At 34.1% G+C, this 17615-nt stretch overlaps 1 protein-coding gene across 1 annotated transcript in view; it reads right to left on the bottom strand.

Annotated features, from left to right (window-relative positions):
- Window positions 1-5090: 5090 nt before the first annotated feature.
- The window catches only part of LOC126734986 (locomotion-related protein Hikaru genki), a 53446-nt gene continuing 40921 nt past the window's right edge, over window positions 5091-17615 (bottom strand). Inside the window, exons 7-9 of the mRNA XM_050438850.1 lie at window positions 17344-17565; window positions 8698-8889; window positions 5091-5407 (exon numbers count right to left, since the gene is read on the bottom strand). Coding sequence (XP_050294807.1) covers window positions 5205-5407; window positions 8698-8889; window positions 17344-17565 — 617 coding nt within the window. The 3' untranslated portion in view covers window positions 5091-5204. The remainder of the gene's footprint in view (window positions 5408-8697; window positions 8890-17343; window positions 17566-17615) is intronic.

Genomic DNA, 17615 nt, shown 5'->3' with positions numbered 1-17615 from the left:
GTAATTATAAATGTTTAGTACACATAAAGTGTAACCTTCGTTAATGTGAATAAATCGATAATGTGAACAGACTTTGTTTTTTTGAGTTCACGGTATTGAGTATCTACTGTATCACTGCGCATAATTCAAATACCTTTAAAAGATGGCGCCTGTATTAATTGACGTTAGCGCCACCAACTTGTTGTAGTTCCGGAACTAAAGTAATTTTCGTTGTTTAGCCGGGATATTTGATTGATTTCCCCTCCTTGTATAGTTCAGTTAGTGAATAAGAAAGTCTGAAATATTCAAGGTAGGTTAAGATTGTGCTCATCTTCATTTTGAAAGTTGGAACTGTTAATATAGATCACCAAGCCACGCCCAAATTAAATGAAAAAAACTAGATAGAAGGGAAACCTAATGAAAAATTAAGTGATACGTGAAATTTGGACTTTAATTGATGGTAACGCCACCAACTTGTGTAACTACAGTATTTTTTTTTTGTTTTAAGCGGGAAATTTGATTTACTTATTTGTAATAAGAGCTAGTAAGAAAGTTGTAAAAGCATAAATGCAATTTAAGATGGCGCCAATTCGCCATTATGACAATTTTAAATTTCGCAGAAAAAACACAAAATGAAGTGGTCTGTCAAAATTTGACATTTAATTGACGATAGCATCACAAACTTGTAGTCCCGGAACTATTGTAATTCTGTTTGTTTAGGCAGGATATTTTATTTACTTTTTTTGTAATTCATCTAGGGTATTACAAAATCTGAAATAGCCATTTTCGGTAGGTCAATTAGGGTGACGCTTATCTCTATTATTAACTGTCAATATACATCACCTGGTGCTCTAAATCACGCCCAAATTAAATGAATTAAAAAACTAGATAGAAAGGAAACCCAATGCAAAATTCAAGTGGTTTGTCAAATGTTGACTTTAATAATTAGTAGTAACGCCACCAACTTACGGTTGCGAAAAGAAAGTTCGAATACAATCAATTAAGTTTAAGATGATGCCCATCCACCATTTTAAAAGTTAGAGCTGTCAAAAGATTAGCTCTCCCTGTCACTAAGTCAAATCCAAATTAAATTCTTAAAAAATAACAATTTAACAGTGGAGGGGAGATAAAAAGGAAATGAGATGCAAGCATAACACAAAGGTCGAGATATCCTTGTATAAACCTTTATAACACTATTAGTTTGTTCTCTTTGGCGGGAATTTTGATTTTTCATTGTTCCGAATTTCTCGATGTCATATGTTCTTGTTACATTGGTATTTGGTAAATTTAGGCCCATTTCTTTAAGACTTTAATTTCTGCCCGTTTGGGCATTAGATTATGATGTTCCTATGCCTTTTACATAAAAAAGGTGCTCTTGATTGCACCTTTGTAGGTGATAGGGCCGAAGAAGCTGTTCGGATGTTGCTTTGCGCGCATCGAACTTCCCCATAAATTAAAAGCATATCGGCGTATTCAGCAAAAGTGTAATCTTCCATTACTTAACCGTAATAAAAACGGAATTAATATCATGTAAAAAATACTGACAGTGACAAATTTAAAAAATACTGACAGTGGCAATGAATTAGCATTATTATTATTATTATTAAAATAATTAATTCAGGTGCTGTATCTTAGTTTGGTTTTAGTCAATTTCCACAAAAAACGGTGATATTTACTGACTTTTTTTAAGAGCACCTTTTTTATGTAAAAAGCATAGGAACATCATAATCTAATGCCCAAACGGGCAGAAATTAAAGTCTTAAAGAAATGGGCCTAAATTTACCAAATACCCCCCTGATTCTGAAGCCCCTGGTATATATTTTTTTTATTTAGTAGGTTCAAAAGAATAAACGTACTAATAATAATTTACCTCCCAAAATTGGTTGCGGTAACTAAAGTAGTTCCGGAGCTATTAAAAAAAACTAGTTTTTAAAGGTTATTTTCAAAGAGCTCTAGCTGCCTGAGGAAGCTTTTCTGGACCCATGTTTATATGAACTTTTGTTTTTCTTTTTTCCATGTACACATTATTATTTAAAAAGTATATATAAGGAATATATTTCTTCAGGAAACTTTATAAGTAGCGAAACAGAGAAAGTAAATTTGGTATTTTGTAACACATGTTTATGAGAAAGATCGACCTCCACCTTCAGGTGTTTTTTTCATAATTTGAATAAAATATACGAATATACCACTAATATATCATAGAAATTAATGTTCCCATAATCTCTACAGATCTTTTAAAACATTCAAAAAGCTTCTACGCGAACATTCGTTGAATATTCATCGAATAAATTGTCTTATCAAGAAACGTAAAAAAAACACCCCGCCGAACATTACACTACCACTCTATATTAAACGTCCTCATTTATTTTAAAGCTGTTTTTATAAAACGGCGATAAATTCAAATTATCCGCGATCCCCCATGGAAATTTCGCCATTAAATCGAGTGCTAAACTTTCCCACTTTCCCTTTCGTCCCTCCCGCTCCCTCTCAAAAGCTCATTTGCTAGAGAAGTCTCGCAATGCCATCACTTATTTCCGGGGAGCTCTTATTACTGCCGGAGGAACAATGGCGACATCCCGAGGGTGCTTTATATTTTGATTATTATTAACGGTAAGACGAGTGGATCTTATTTAATGAAACATTTAGAGTATGATGGGGTCAAGTTGATGTTAGCCAGGTGTGTTGTTTATCGTATAAATTCGTTTGAAGATCAGGCCTTTAAGAGCTCAGTTGCGTCATAAAGGCTTTTATTATGGAAGTTCATAAGATTGCGTGCAATTTTACGAAATCTGGAACGTTTACAAGGGGTTTTAGAGGAAGACGTACTTAAAACGCGCAATAAGAAAAAACACCGGGATTAGATGGAATCACTATGATATATATGAAACGTATTTTAAACAATTCTAACGAAAGGAATAATTATATTAATTCCTAAAGACAAAAATGTCAAAGCAATAGGACAATTTTGGCCTATTACACTTTTAAATACAGATTTTAAAGTGCTTTCTCATTGCAAATAGAATTAGCAACTTTTTAAATAAAATTTTAGGAACTGGAAATGGCAGAAGCCTATTTAATAATTAAGTAATGCTAAATCTTACAATACTGAATTTTTTAAAACGCTTTTGATATTGAAAATAAATTTGACATTCTTAATAAAATAAAAACATTGATAATTACAGAATACTAGAAGCAAAGTCTAAAATTGTAGGAAACGGTTACCTTAAACCGGACATTAAAATTGGGTCACCAGTAAGCCAAGGGTGCCCACTATCAATGACGTTTTTTGTATTATGTATTAAACCATTTCTACGGTTTATTACAGATAAATTAAGTGGTATAAAGATAAATCATAAAGTGTATGCAACTTCAGCATATGCGGATGATGTATGTGTAAATTTAAGTAATAAACAAGATATTCAACAATTAATGGAAATTATTAGAATATATGAAAAAGGAGCTCTATTAAACATGAAAAAGTCAATTATATTAAGTTTGGGTAGTTGCGGAAAATAGGACCAAGTGATATGGTATTTGAGAATAATTTAGCTCTTATAAGGAAGGTGTGTTATACAAATATATTTATATTATCAAAAGTGGGGTATACGGCACAACGTTTATTAAAAAAAATGTCAGAATTATAAAAGATAGCAAGAATACAAATATCTTGAAAAAGGTGGTCTTCAGTTAATAAATGTAGAATATAAAGCAAATGCTTTATTTATTAAAAATCATGAGTTATTAAATATGAGACAAAATTTTTGGAAGAAATAATAAAAAAATATATCTAAAGAATACCATCAATATTATGTTGAAAGAACTCGTCAATTATCTCAAAAGAGACCTATAGAGACAAGATAAAAACACTAAGTCTTAATCTCAAAATATTCTTATGTCCCAAAGGTTACATGTACAAAGCAGGTCATCTCGTGAGAGATACTATTAGTTTATAAGGTATGATGATGATTCATTTTAAGCGAAACATGTAACCTTCGGGACATAAAAATATTTTGAGAACGAGACTTGTGTGTTTTTAGAGTGTTTTCATTTTGTCTCTATCAATATTATGAAATAAAAAATAATAAAGAAACATAATAATAAATAAACAAGACAAGACACAATAATGTTGAATACATAAAATAAATATGACATAAATAATATACATAAAAAATATTAAAACAAACGTTATCAAAACCAAATGTAGAGGTTAAAAATCCCAGGGTTAAATGGGATGTGATGTGGAAAAAATTCAGAATTCGAATAATTCTAACAAAATGGAAATCGGCAACATAAAAGGCAATAAATAATGTGTATGTGACTGGAGATAAACTGAACACACATGATAATATAGAAGACAATGCAAAATGCAAAATATGTATGTAATATACCGGTTGATAATTTATTGCACATAATAAAAGAATGTAAAAATTATAAAATAGTATGGGATTGGGTTAAAGCCAACTATAAAGATAAATTTAATATTAATAAAAGATTGCAAGAAAACGTATGATTTGTTAGAGGTTAGGGTCAAAAACAAGGAGAAAGATGAAACTTTAACATGGTATATGTTAAAATTGCGTCCTGAACAGGAAACAAATACAAATATTTGTTTTGTTTTTAATAGCTTTTTTAGTTATACGTAACTACTATAAGATTTATGTTCCTGATAATATTTAGTATTTTCAGTTAGAAATTCAATGCTAAAAAATTGAATATTTCTTTCCATCTGATACATATTGCAGAAAACTGCCATAGTATTTTTTTCCTGCTAATAGATACCCTTTTAATTACTTAAATATCACCTAACCAGCTAAATCCTTAACCGACAAATTTTTTGAGGTACAAAAAGCGCTCTGGTATTAAATAATAGGCAAGAAATGCCCTTTTTCTTACTAAAGCCCCCTTTAAGAATATTCTAATTATTTCGAATATTAGAGAGAATTGAAACCCACACATATTACGGCAACAACGTTATTCAATTTAGATACCGGCACAAGGCATAAATTCCAAAACAGCAAATAACAAACATTCCGGAATAAAGTTTCCAGGAACATTCCCTAAATACCTGATAGTTTAGCCGCCCCGAATTAAATAAAAACTAATTTTTCTTATAACTTTATTTTCCTTAATACTTAACCAACATTATCTAAAACCCTAAAAAAGTCATAATAATAAAATTCCGCTTCCATATAAATGACATTATGTTCTACCTAAAACCTAAATCAAATTTGGTCGTAACTTGTGCAGTTCGGCAAGGGGCCGCTCCATTTCCCGTCGGGAAGACATTTGATCCGTTGCTCGTCGATTTTTGATTCGAATCCGGGATTACAAGTCACTTGGAGCTCGTCGCCTGGATCGTAAGCGAACTTCGTGGGCGCCACCAGTCCGTTGTTCGGTTCACCTAAATAGGCGCACCGTGGTTTACCTAATAATTTAAAAATAATTAAAATCAGTTGTTTTAGCATGAAACCATAAATTAATTTAACCCAGATGCAAATAAATGGGGCTGCAGGCAAACCGCGTGGACGTCACGAGTATCGTTTTAAGGTTGTTTATGTGCTGGCATAAGCAATAGCCTTGATTTAAGAAAGCCATTATAAATGCTAATCTCTTATCGTAATTTTTAAAATGTGTGAAATTCGGCTACTCGGTCTAAGAAATCCAGGTATAGTCGGCACGCTTTACCCTAACAGATAAGTTCGCCGGTTAAGAAACCAGCATTAGTATTAATTTCTATGGGTGTAGGTAATAATATTTTATTTTCTACTAAAATAATAAAAAACGACTTAAATAGGCTAAAAAAACGTTAAAAAATATAAACATGAAAATTAAGAATTATAACATTAAAGGAAGTTTAGTCTGATTTTGAAGATATGTCAGTGTCGGAATTATTAGATTCATTACTACCTAAATAGTCGTCTGGGCGTATAATTAGGGGTCGTACCTCGTCTTGTTCGGTTTGGTAATTTTCAGCTATATTTTTTTCTGTGTGAGTTATACATTTTCTCTGTGTTTTTTCCTTTATTTGATGTAAGGATTCTTTCCATAAATTAAGGACACTGGCTTCATCGGTTGTTTTGGAAGCGTGCTTATCATAATAATGTTTTGCTGTGCCCCAAATCAACTCAATTGGATTATATTGGCAGTGGTAAGGCGGTAATCGCAGTACTTCATGCCCATATTTAAGAGCCATCTCGTCGATCACGTACTTCTTATTATACCTATACGTTTTAGATCTCTGCAGCAAATCAGCCTTAAAAAATATATCGTCATGAGCAATATTTTTTACTCTAGCCACGTTTTTATTTCCTCTTTCTTCCAACTGCTAGTGGGAAATTTTTCTTCTACTCTGGAACAGTATAAGGCGTTGTCCAAGAGGGAATGTCCCACCGTTTGAGGAGTTTTTCTTCAAGCCAATGTTAATAAATATCGACATCCATATTTCCGTGGTAATCGTCTGTTTTTTTTGTCGAAGAGAAAATAAAACTAGCATCGGAGATACAGCCCTCGTCATTTGCTGCATGTAGCACAATGTACCTTTTTCCACAACTAGAACTGCTGCTGGGATAGCATTGCGTGCTACCATCTTGCCATGATGATTTTGATGAGTTTCCCTTGGCAAAAATCCAAGTTTCGTCTAGAAACACAAACTGTTTTGGGATCTTCCGAATTTTTATTTTTTAGATATTTTCTCAGAAAATTCCGTCTTTTTGTTACTACATGTGAAAGTTCACACAGTACTGTCCGATTATTACATCAATATATCACACATTTTAATTATCACAATTAGTACAGTTTGTACAAATTGTGATGATTAGATAAAATATATTTGATTTGAAAATGTAGTTGTGTACATTACATACATACTTGTATTGTAGTTTTTATACTTCATCTGTACAGGTAGGTACTTATGAATTTTTCCATTTTTTTTATATAAAGTATAGTAGCACCACATTTATTTTATTAATTCTATTATCAACGACGAGACGAGTCCGTCCCCATCCCTTCCATCATTCTTTCGAAGCCTGATCTTATCAATACTAAGTATTAATGACCTTCTTAGATGTATCTAAATTACGGAATGCTTTGGTACCTAATAGTATGGATAGTCTAAACCCCGTATAATCCGAACTACTCTACAATCCGAATGCCCCAATTGCGTAAAATTGATTCCATAATCTGAACACCGTGAATTCCGTAATCCGAACTATTGGTACGTAGAGTAGTACATAATTGTAAGTTTGTTCTTGCAGCAAGACGTTGCGTGATTTTATAGTTGTTTTGACGTGTTTTATGGTTGAAAGTAACTGGGGAAAAGCTGTCGAGTGACGAAAATGCTGTGGAACCCTTTCGTATAGAACTCGAATAAAAAATTGAGCAACTCGGTCTTCCTGAAAAGACATTAGTACACGCAGACGAAAAAGGTGCCCCGGTAAAATCAGAAAGACCGAATTACATTAATGCCTTACGCAAATGCAAGTGGCCGACATAAGATGAGGTTGCTTGTGATACCTGTCTGTTACCGAAACCAAATATGGATTGATCGAGTTATCTTCGAAGAATGGTTCCACAGTGAATTCGTACTAAGCGTAAAAAAGTATCTTCGAATTAATAATTTTGAAGAGAAAGTCCTTTTAATACTAGACAATGCTGCAGCTCACAGACCAGGCCAAGAACTAGCCAGCCATGATGGTAATATTTAAGTCATGTTCCTTCCACCTAACTGCACTGCCCTGGTTCAGCCGATGGACCAGAATGTAATCCAAAATATAAAAATCACGTATCAAAAAAGGCTGCTGCAAGAGGTACTTGTACAAGATGATGAAAACATTGCGCAATGTTTAAATAATCTGTCGCTTAAGGATGATGTGTTTGCATTAGCCGAATCTTGGAAGCAAGTGCCTAAAAAACTGGTGAGAAAATCGTGGTGTCAACTTCTTTCCGCCAAGGACATGGATGAATGGGATGAAGAAGATTTAATACCCCTGCATGCTTTACGAGAAGAAATATGTGATCCTATTTTGTCAGATAAAGAACCTGATCTAGTGGAGTTAGTGAACAAAGTGAATCGTGCTAGATAAAACAGAAGTTGAAAAATGGGCAAGAGGTGATGACGAGGAAAATTTGGATAGAGATCTTAGAAGATGATGAGATCATTGCTAATGTCGCAGGAGAAAATCAGAATCCTGATGACGAGGATGAACTTATACAGAAAATGTCCAGTAAAGAAGCGGTGATCTCATTTGACAAGTTTCTACGTTGGGTGGAAGAGAATGAATTGCCATTGCATGAAGTGATCCTTCTAAGAAAAATTCGTCAGAAGGCTGTCGATCTAAGCATCAAAAAATCTGTTCAAAGAACTCTGGACAATTTTATTCAAAGAAAATATTAAGAGGCAATGAAGTATGTCCATATTATATATGCAGTTAACTGGTTTGTTTAAAAATCGTAATTATTTTTCTTGTTAGATAAATTTTTACTGAATCTTTTGTTTGATTTCCTGTTAAGTTTATTTTGATTTTGACATATTATGCATTTATGTATGCACATAAATAAAGGTTTTTAAATCCATTATGTATAAATATGTTTTATGGTGAAGAAAGTTATCTATAAACCGAACGTGTTCGGATTATCCATACATTAATGTAGTCATACCGCGGCCACGACAGAGAACTTTTGCACCTGGTCTACAGTAATTTTTATGATGGTACGTACAAAATGGCGGCGGATGACTCCAAAAACCGGTTTCGGTACAAATGATGCTCGCCTCGCCCTCCAGGAGGTGGGCGCCTTTGCACGCGAATTGCACCAAACTGCCCACCGCGTATCTCCCACCGTCCATACCGGGACTTTCCGATTGGATTAGGTGTCCGTTTATTGGTAGCACCGGGGGTGGACACTGGACAGCTATAAAAGAGAGAGAAGGTATTCCTGAATAAACATTATCAAAGTTTAGTTAGAAAATCAATAAATAACCAACATGAATAAAAATCAAGGGGTACCCTTATCGGTGGTATCATTTTGAATAGTAATAAAATATAAGAAAATTGAACCTTTTTCTCCTTTCTTTCTCTATCTACAATTGGTCGTCATTTAAAACTAAGCGAATAAAAAGTGTCCAAATTTGTGCGTTAAATATACCTCAATAAATATTTAATACGTGATTTATTATTAATTCTGATAGTCGATTGATTTCAACTGAAATAATCACACATTGGAGAGGGAATGATATCTAAACAGGGTGTTTTTGCACGCAAAAATCTCATATTGGTACAAAGAGTATATATATTGGATTAATCTACTAACTAAACCCTCTATAGTAAGTAAAAACCCCATTTTCCTCATAAATCCAATAGAACGGTTCCATCGACAGATAAAAATACTTTTATATTACAAAAAGCGGCCTTGATATTTTTCTCTCTACACCCCTAATGTTCTCGATGGGATATCTGGTTATGGGATTTTCGCTTATTCCATTATACATTGTTCCCTTTTTTTTTGCTTACCGAAGAAACGAAAAAAACGACTCGTAAGTCCCCTCTTGAGTGTGGAGTAAACACACGATTTCCCCATCCATTAGGTATTGGGAAAGTGGATCAAATTGGGGAGCACGGAAAGTAAATACCCCTGTTTTTACTTTAATAAATTGCGTGAAGGCATAAATAATCAGCATGTGGCATGCAAACATCTTAAAACTTGAAAAGAACTTTCAGTACTTTAGAAGTTTGTTCAAAAAATTGTTGTTTGAGGTTTTTTTTTACAATTTAACCAGCAAAGTTTTGTAAAGTGAGAAAAAGATTTTCTCTTATATTTAAACGATAAACAGGAGGAGACAGAGTACAACTTTGGGGAGTTCTAGATAGAATATTTACAACTGATGGTATATAATATTTTTTGTGTACTGTAACTTAGAAAGGATTTTTTACGAGTTCAACGTACTTTAATTTTTCGGTCATTGAGCGTATCAAATGCTTTGGTGAAGTCCAATAATATAAGTACACTCACTAATAATACATCATCATAGCCGTTAATTACATCATCCAAAATCGCAGTTAGTGCTGTTGCGGTGCTGCAATCTTTACGAAATTCGCATTGAGAGTCAGGCAGTTTTCTTTTCAATAAAAAATGAGTATATTTGATTATAATGTATTACAACGTTATTGTAAACCTCAATAAACCAGCTGATGTCTGGAAGGTTAGCGAGAATCTTATAGAACAGCGTTCTACCGAGTATATAATGAGCCGCATCGTCAATGATAGTCAGTTGTCAGTTCAGTGAAGTAAAGTTCGGAGTATTGGCGCGAGATTTAAATAGTTGTAAGTAAATACAGTAAAAATAAATACCTCTAGTAGTCGTGAGCGATCCTGTTTTAGTAGTGAACTGTGTCAATAAATTAGTTATGAATTAACTTAATTTTAATAAAATTAATTCGTTAATTTAACGAATTAACTATTGAAGAGGCAAACCTGTTAAAATTTTCCATAAATCTGGAACGATATTATGTTCAATGCAGCTACTTACAGTATAATTTATCATAGGTTTAATAGGGCATAGGCACAATCCTCTATAGTGTACAGGAGAAAAAATAAATTTAGCTCAACTGCCTGTGTTTTATTCTTGATTAGATAGTTTTTAAGTGGACTGTATTTGATAAGGGAAGCTGATTCTAGTTATTAGTTCAATTTTTCTTTATACCCTGACTCAGTCCTCAGTATTTATATTGGGCGGTAAATGTGAAGTAGTTAGATATTAACAAAGCTCGACTTACCCATAATTTAGCACAAATAAGGATAAAATAGGTCGAACCCTTGGCACCGTAAATTAGAAGCCGTAAATCCGTATCTCAAGTGTCGCGTGCGCGTTAATTCTTCCTACTACTCGTTTACCTTATTCTCCTAGGTACTTTTTTCTAACATTCTTCTCACTTTAGCGTAGGTACCAGGGCAATTGGATAAGAATGAGGAAAATACAAGGAAGCAGAAAGGAAATATCGGGAAAAAAATGGACAAATAAAGGTTGTCGAGCATAAAAGTATTACCAAAAAAATATTAAGTATGTGAATAAACAGTATATAAAACAAAATAAAATATTCCGATTCAATTGCAAATTACCCACTGCAGATACCAGAAAGTATAGACCTTATCCAGCTATCCAAAAAATATTAAAGAAAAAAATAAAAAATAAAATAAAAGAAAAGTACAACATGCTCAGCCAAGAGATCGATTCTTTCTCTGGGAATCAGGAGTGCCCATTACTACTGTTCGGGGACTTCAATCTGCCAAAAGCAATTTGGTCATCAGACAACTTTTGTTCTCAAGCGACCAGTGCACTGGGTGCTTGCCCTCTGGAAGTCGAGTCCATAGAAGTGATATCAGACTTATGTAGTTTCCACAATCTATACCAATTGAATAATATTCCAAACCACCTGGGGAATACACTGGATCTGATTTTTTGTGAGAGTACCTTGTCTGCAGAGGTCACGGCAGCTGATGATGCTCTGGTTCCACAGGACAATTACCATCCACCCCTCCTTACATCCATTACTGTTTCGAGAGGACATACTAATCATCCAGGTAGATTTAACAATCAATATTATTATGATTATAATTCAGCAAATTTTTATTTAATTAATGAACTTCTTGGACAGGTTAATTGGAATTATGTACTTCAACAGGATTCCCTAGATATTATGTTAAATATTTTTTATGATATACTTTATTCAGTTATACATATTGCTGTACCTTTAAAACGGGTGTCTCGCGGGCACTTTCCAAAGTGGTTTTCTCCAGCTCTTAAAAATTTGGTAATTTCAAAGAAACAGGCACATAAAGTTTTCAAAGATTCGGGTTCCAGAGATGATTATATGACCTTCTCAAGCTTAAGATCAGAGTGTAAATTACTTGCAAAAGTCTGTTTTGAACAATATGTTTCCGAATCAGAAAGAAATTTAGTTGATCACAGTAACATAAAGAAGTTCTGGTCTTATGTAAACTCTAGAAGACTAGGAAATGATCTACCTTCAGAAATGTTCTATAATGATAAGCATTGCCTTTTTGGTCCTGCCCTACCTGATCTCTTTGCTGATTACTTCAAAACAATTTATTCAACCAAAAACTACCCTGTACCTGAATCTTTATCCTTCAATAATATCAACATAAGCAATTTTCACATAAATATTTCTACAATATACAATGAAATTTGCAGCTTGAACACCAATAAGGGTCCAGGGCCAGATGGCATACCACCCTCCATCCTTAAATCATGCAGTTTTGTTCTGTCTCATCCACTTTTTATTTTATTCAATAAATCATTAGAATTGGGAGTCTTCCCTGATTTTTGGAAGACAAGCTACTTGACCCCTATACATAAAGCAGGAAACAAGGGCGACGTAAGCAACTATAGACCAGTGTGCAACTTAAACGCTATTCCAAAACTATTCGAGAAAATTGTAACACAACATCTTACATCATTTTTGGGTCCTACCATTATATCAGAGCAGTTTGGCTTTAAGACCAGGAGATCAACAGAGCTTAATCTATTGACTTATGCAGACTATCTGGCGAGCGTCTTGGATAGGGGTGGCGAGGTTCACACTATCTATACCGACTTTTCGAAGGCGTTCGACAGAGTCAATCATGAGATACTTTTGAGTAAGCTTGGAGCCGCGGGTGTAGGGGGAAATTTCTTGAGATGGTTTCGCAGCTACCTATCAGATAGGTCCCAAATTGTAAGGGTCAATGGCTTCATGTCCTATGAGCTAAGCGTTCCCTCAGGTGTTCCTCAAGGATCACATTTGGGGCCGCTTCTTTTTAATGTTTTTATGAACGACATCCACTCATGTTTTAAATATTCCAGATTCTTATGTTTTGCAGACGACCTGAAATGTTTTCTAGCTATCTCCTCTCTTAATGACTGTGTCAATCTACAGTCAGATCTTTCCAGACTGGAAGAGTGGTGTGTTCAGAACTGCATGGATTTGAATCCAGCCAAGTGCTATAGTATTTGCTTCTCCAAGCGTAGAAATACCACAACATTCGCATATTCCTTGTGCAATAGACCCTTGTCGAATGTGACAACAATTAGGGACCTTGGAGTCATATTCGACTCATCTCTTACATTTAGCTTTCATATATCTGAGATAGTAACAAAAGCCCTTAAAATAATAGGTTTTGTCAAGAGATGCACAAGAGATTTTACAAATACCCCTGCTATCCGCATGCTCTACTGTACATTGATCAGACCTTTGTTGGAGTATGCCTCCTCAGTCTGGAGTCCTCATTATGCCTGCTATATTCACAGGTTGGAACAGGTGCAACGGAGAATGCTGAAATACCTGGCATTTAAATCCAAAATTGATCCTGTTGACAACTACCATTATGATTACAGGGTTCTGTATGAGCTGTTTTGTCTTCCTCCTCTTGTTGTTCGTCGGGAACAACGGGATTTAAAAAATTTGTATAACCTTCTGACTGCTTCTGTAGATTCACCAGACCTGCTATATTCAATAGGTCTAGCAATACCTACGAGAAATACAAGGTCAAACAGCCTTTTCTACCAACCTTTCTGTAGAACAAACATCAAGTACAATAGCTTTATTGCTAGATCAGCCAGGCTTGCAAATAATAGTACATCTCTGAACATAGATTTCAATATAAGTCCAAGGCGCTTTGCTAAGTTTGTTGAGGATTTTCATGTGTGACTTTGTATATTCTTGTGGGGTTTTTGCTATTCTGTTTAATTGTGTGTACATACTATTCATACTTCATACTATTGTGTGCTGGTTTAAACCAATTTTGGAGGTGATAATTGGGTTCAAGGGAGTGAAAACTGAATTTAATTAATTTTATTGTGTTCTTTTGTTGTATATTTTTTAAGTTCTCCTGTTGCCATTATTTATTAATCCTGTTTTATTCTATGACTGTGATAGTGATGGGTTGTGAATATCAAATGATAATTATATAAAATAATACTAAGTATAAATTGTTTGAGGTTATAAATTATTGTTATTGTAAATTATGCTATTTCTGTAAAAATGGGTAATCCCCGTGAATAAATAAATAAATAAATAAAATAAATAAAAAGATGTATGGGAGCAAACCAGCCTGTAAGAATATTTTAATCTCTTCCAAGCAGTTGAGTGCATTAAACCATGTGACAAAAAGAGAAAAGACACTCCAACTGAACTGTCTGGAAGAATATTTTAATTCCTACCAGGCAGTTGAGTGCATTAAACTGTGTGACAGAGTGAGAAAAGAGGCTCCAACTCAACTGCCTGTAAGAATATTTTAATTTCTTCCAGGCAGTTGAGTGCATTAAACTGTGTGACAGAGTGAGAAAAGAGGCTCCAACTCAACTGCCTGTAAGAACATTTTAATTTCTTCCATGCAGTTGAGTACATTAAACCGTGTGACAGAGTGAGACAAGAGACTCCAAATTAACTGCCAGTAGGAATATTTCAATTTCTTCCAGGCAGTTAAGTGGATTTAACCCGTGTGACAGAGTGAGAAAAAAAACTCAAAATTAAGTGCCTGTAAGAATATTTTTATTTCTTCCAGGCAGATGAGTACATTAAACCGTGTGACAGAGTGAGAAAAGAGACTACAACTGAACCGTCTGGAAGAATATTTTAATTTCTTCCAGGCAGTTAAATGGATTTAACCCGTGTGACAGAGTGAAAAAAGAGACTCCAACTCAACTGCCTGTAAGAATATTTTAATTCCCTCCAGGCAGTTGAGTGCATTAAACTGTTTGACAGAGTGAAAAAAGAGACTTCAACTCAACTGCCTGTAAAAATATTTTAATTTCTTCCAGGCAGTTGAGTACATTAAACCGTGTGACAGAGTGAGAAAAGAGACTCAAAATTAAGTGCCTGTAAGAATATTTTAATTTCTTCCAGGCAGTTGAGTACATTAAACCGTGTGACAGAGTGAGAAAAGAGACTCAAAATTAAGTGCCTGTAAGAATATTTAAATTTCTTCCAGGCAGTTGAGTACATTAAACCGTGTGACACAGAGAGAAAAGACACTACAACTGAACCGTCTGAAAAAATATTTTAATTTCTTCCAGGCAGTTAAATAGATTTAACCCGTGTGACAGAGTGAAAAAAGAGATTCCAACTCAACTGCCTGTAAGAATATTTTAATTCCCTCCAGGCAGTTAAGTGCATTAAACTGTGTGACAGAGTGAAAAAAGAGACTTCAACTCAACTGCCTGTAAAAATATTTTAATTTCTTCCAGGCAGTTGAGTACATTAAACCGTGTGACAGAGTGAGAAAAGAGACTCAAAATTAAGTGCCTGTAAGAATATTTTAATTTCTTCCAGGCAGTTGAGTACTATAAACCGTGTGACAGAGTGAGAAAAGAGACTCAAAATTAAGTGCCTGTAAGAATATTTTAATTTCTTCCAGGCAGTTGAGTACATTAAACCGTGTGACAGAGTGAGAAAAGAGACTCAAAATTAAGTGCCTGTAAGAATATTTAAATTTCTTCCAGGCAGTTGAGTACATTAAACCGTGTGACAAAGAGAGAAAAGACACTACAACTGAACCGTCTGAAAGAATATTTTAATTTCTTCCAGGCAGTTAAATAGATTTAACCCGTGTGACAGAGTGAAAAAAGAGACTCCAACTCAACTGCCTGTAAGAATATTTTAATTTCTTCCAGGCAGTTGAGTGCATTCAACCAAGTGACAGAGAGAGAAAAGAGAATCCAACTCAACGGGCCTGTAAGAGTATTTTAATAGTAGGAATTTGAAAACTAAATTTATGGTGTTCATGTTGATGCGAACACATTTCTCGTCTAATGCAAGAGGTGTATTCTTGGACTGCAATCATGGACACTTTAAGAAAATGTGAAAGTAATCAATCATTCAAGCTTGCTGATAAACTTACATGATAATATTAAATTTTGTAATTCTAAAAAATGCAAAGATGTAATATTTAATTTTAAGTATGAGGAAATTAAGGTACCTGCTTTGTCAGTCTTTCGTCAGTTCGATTTACAAAAATAGTGGCAGAAGAAACGATGTAACAAATTACCGACCAATTTCAATTATCTAGCAATTTCCAAAAATATGTGAATCCCTAGTTACAGATTACTTAATCTCAGGCTTTAATAATGTAATTACTACCAAGCAGCATGGGTTGTAGAAAGACAAATCTATTACAACCAACCTTTTGCTTTCCTGAATGCCCATCCTGGATGTGATACATCGATTTCTCTAGAGCATTCGACAAGGTTAATACCGACCTTCTCATCATTAAGTTACAAGAATAATGTGTGGGTGTAACTCTGTTGCTGTGAATTAAGTCTTACCTTATTGACAGATTTCAAATAGTTAAAATAAAAATATATCAGTCATTAACTTTTAAAGTGTCATCAGGTGTTCCTCAATAATGATCAGGTTTTTTCATTAATGATATTACTCTATGCTTTAAACATTGTCTATTTCTTTTGTTTGCCGATGATCTAAATATTTTCATTATCATTGATGGTCCCCAAGCTACACAAGATCTACAAAATGATCTTAACAATTTTAGTCAATGGTGTAAAGGAGACTATTTGTTTCTCAACATTGATCAATGCCAGTGCATTAATTTTGCAAAAAGGAATAATCCAGTAATAAATACCTACAAAATTGACGAGTTTTGTATACACATTTTTAATATAGTCAGAGACCTTGGAGTTTATTTTGAATCGAAATTACCATTTAATCATCACAATGAATATTGCTGTTAATAATATCTTCACTCTAAAACAATTATACAACTCTTTAGATAGATCACAGTTAGAGAGTTGCGCCATTGTTTGGTCTCCCTATATCATGTGACATATTGATACAATTGAGTGTATTTAAACTGAATTTCTACCATACATTGGTTCTAAGCTTCAGATTTCAATTAAACATATAATATATAAGCTTGAAATTAAAAAAAAAGAAGACTTAACTCCAACATGCATTTATTTTCAAGTTGGTGAATTAAATTTTATTGTATGTTAACTTATATTGTATCTCGAGATCTTCTGCAATTGTTGAACTTTCATGCTATAATATATTTTATTCATATTTTCATCGCACTTTGTCAGTCACCATTCTCCTATTACAAGGATGGTGATACATTCAAATGAAAGAAAACTTGACATCTTTAATTTGATTCTTGGGAAAATACAATCTGTATTGAGAAATTTGCCTACTGATTTCTAATTAATTATGCAGGTTAAACTACTAGATTTAAATGATTCCTTTGGTAAACTTGACTGTTACCTTTTTTGTGACATTGTGCATTTGGCGCTAGTCCGTTAACTTATGAACTAAATAAACAAATTATATAGAGGCTATATGAAAAAATAACTGAACTTACGAAGACATTTCGGCAGTCTACCACTCCAATTCCCATTAATCTCGCATTCTATACCGGGAGGTCCGACTAGGCGGTAGCCCCAGGCGCAACTGAAAACAGCCCTTCCCCCAAAACTGTTGTTGTACTCCTCCAGTTGTAAATGGGGCTCCGGAAGCCCCCCGGGACTGTCGAATGGGGGACAAGTTACCGGGTCACATTTGGGAACCGTCGATGACCATTTACCTTTTTAGATGGGGATAGTTAATAAGAGTCTTAATGAATTTTCTGGTTAT

The sequence above is a fragment of the Anthonomus grandis genome, chromosome 4 (genome assembly GCF_022605725.1).
Source record: "Anthonomus grandis grandis chromosome 4, icAntGran1.3, whole genome shotgun sequence".
NCBI lineage: Eukaryota > Metazoa > Arthropoda > Insecta > Coleoptera > Curculionidae > Anthonomus > Anthonomus grandis.
Note: the sequence above shows the minus strand (reverse complement) of the source record. Positions and strands in the feature narration are given on the sequence as shown.